This window comes from Protopterus annectens, chromosome 9.part0 (assembly GCF_019279795.1).
Source record: "Protopterus annectens isolate FY-2018-M chromosome 9.part0, PAN1.0, whole genome shotgun sequence".
Taxonomy (NCBI): Eukaryota; Metazoa; Chordata; order Ceratodontiformes; family Protopteridae; genus Protopterus; species Protopterus annectens.
In genome coordinates, this window is record NC_056743.1 from 191,474,517 (window position 1) to 191,475,601 (window position 1,085).

General features: G+C 42.7%; 1 protein-coding gene across 1 annotated transcript in view; it reads left to right on the plus strand.

Annotated features, from left to right (window-relative positions):
- Window positions 1-322: 322 nt before the first annotated feature.
- Window positions 323-1,085, plus strand: part of USP47 (ubiquitin specific peptidase 47) — a 3,572,488-nt gene continuing 3,571,725 nt past the window's right edge. The window contains exon 1 of the mRNA XM_044082726.1: window positions 323-574. Coding sequence (XP_043938661.1) covers window positions 530-574 — 45 coding nt within the window. The 5' untranslated portion in view covers window positions 323-529. The remainder of the gene's footprint in view (window positions 575-1,085) is intronic.

Genomic DNA, 1,085 nt, shown 5'->3' on the forward strand with positions numbered 1-1,085 from the left:
GTAATAACAGCTCACATAGCATTAATGACAAATGCAGATTCTTGTTTTCCTGCTTCAGATTTCTGGGACTGCCGACTTCCCTGTCCTATACTAGGATTTAAAGACCAATTACGAACTAATGAATGCTTCAGACACAGTCATGCCATCCAAAATATGGCGACGCGCCCTCCTTTTATTACTATGAATAAGCAGAACTGAGAGGTGTTCATATTCTAGTTGTATGCCTTCGATCGTACGAGCCCTCGAATCCCTCTATGGAGCACTGAAGACGAACCGCCGCGTCTCCGACGGGACAGTATACGATAGCCCTCAGTTTCCTCTCGCGAGATGAGGGACAGCCATTTTTTTCCATTGATTACTGCTGCCTGTTAGTGGTGCAATTGAGAGCTACAGTCAGGTTGCTGTCATTGCGTTTATTTTTATTTTCGCTGGTGTTTATTGTTGTTTTTTGTTTTGCACAATGGTTTGTTGCGCTTTTTGTTCCTGACCTACGGCTTTGGAATTATTTTGTCTGTAGTTCACACTGTTCATGGAAATGGTTCCCAGCGAAGACAACCAAGTCTTACCCAAAGAGGTAAGCTTGAACTCAGTACAGGACTAGTTCAGGGGAGGCCTGATTGCGAGGATGCTGGATAGGGGCACATAGAGTAGCCTGCTTGGTAATTTGCAGACCATTTCTATTTTCAGAGTGGTGGGACGAGGAAGTAGGTGATGGATCAAGTCTTCAGTTATGGTACCTGTAGTTTAAGTAAATACTTTCTGAGTTTCTGGATCAGTTGAGAGAAGTATGGAACCGTAGTTGCATTTTACTAATCTCTTCATAAGTGTTTTAAGAGAAACTTGCAAGTGTAGTATTATTCATTCGATTTAAATAAGTCTAGGCTAGTTCTCCTGAACTGTATTAAAACAGTTACTTGAGATAGCTGGTGTGAGGGCAGCACCTGTCATTTGCAGGCAATGTGGAACTGCGTCGTACTTCCTTATGCAAGTTCGGAAAAAAGTGTTGAGCTTCGAGGTGACAAGAGTAGCCGTCATTTATTGACGTGTACAGTTCGTGGCAAGTAAAGTGAAAACAGTGTAAACCT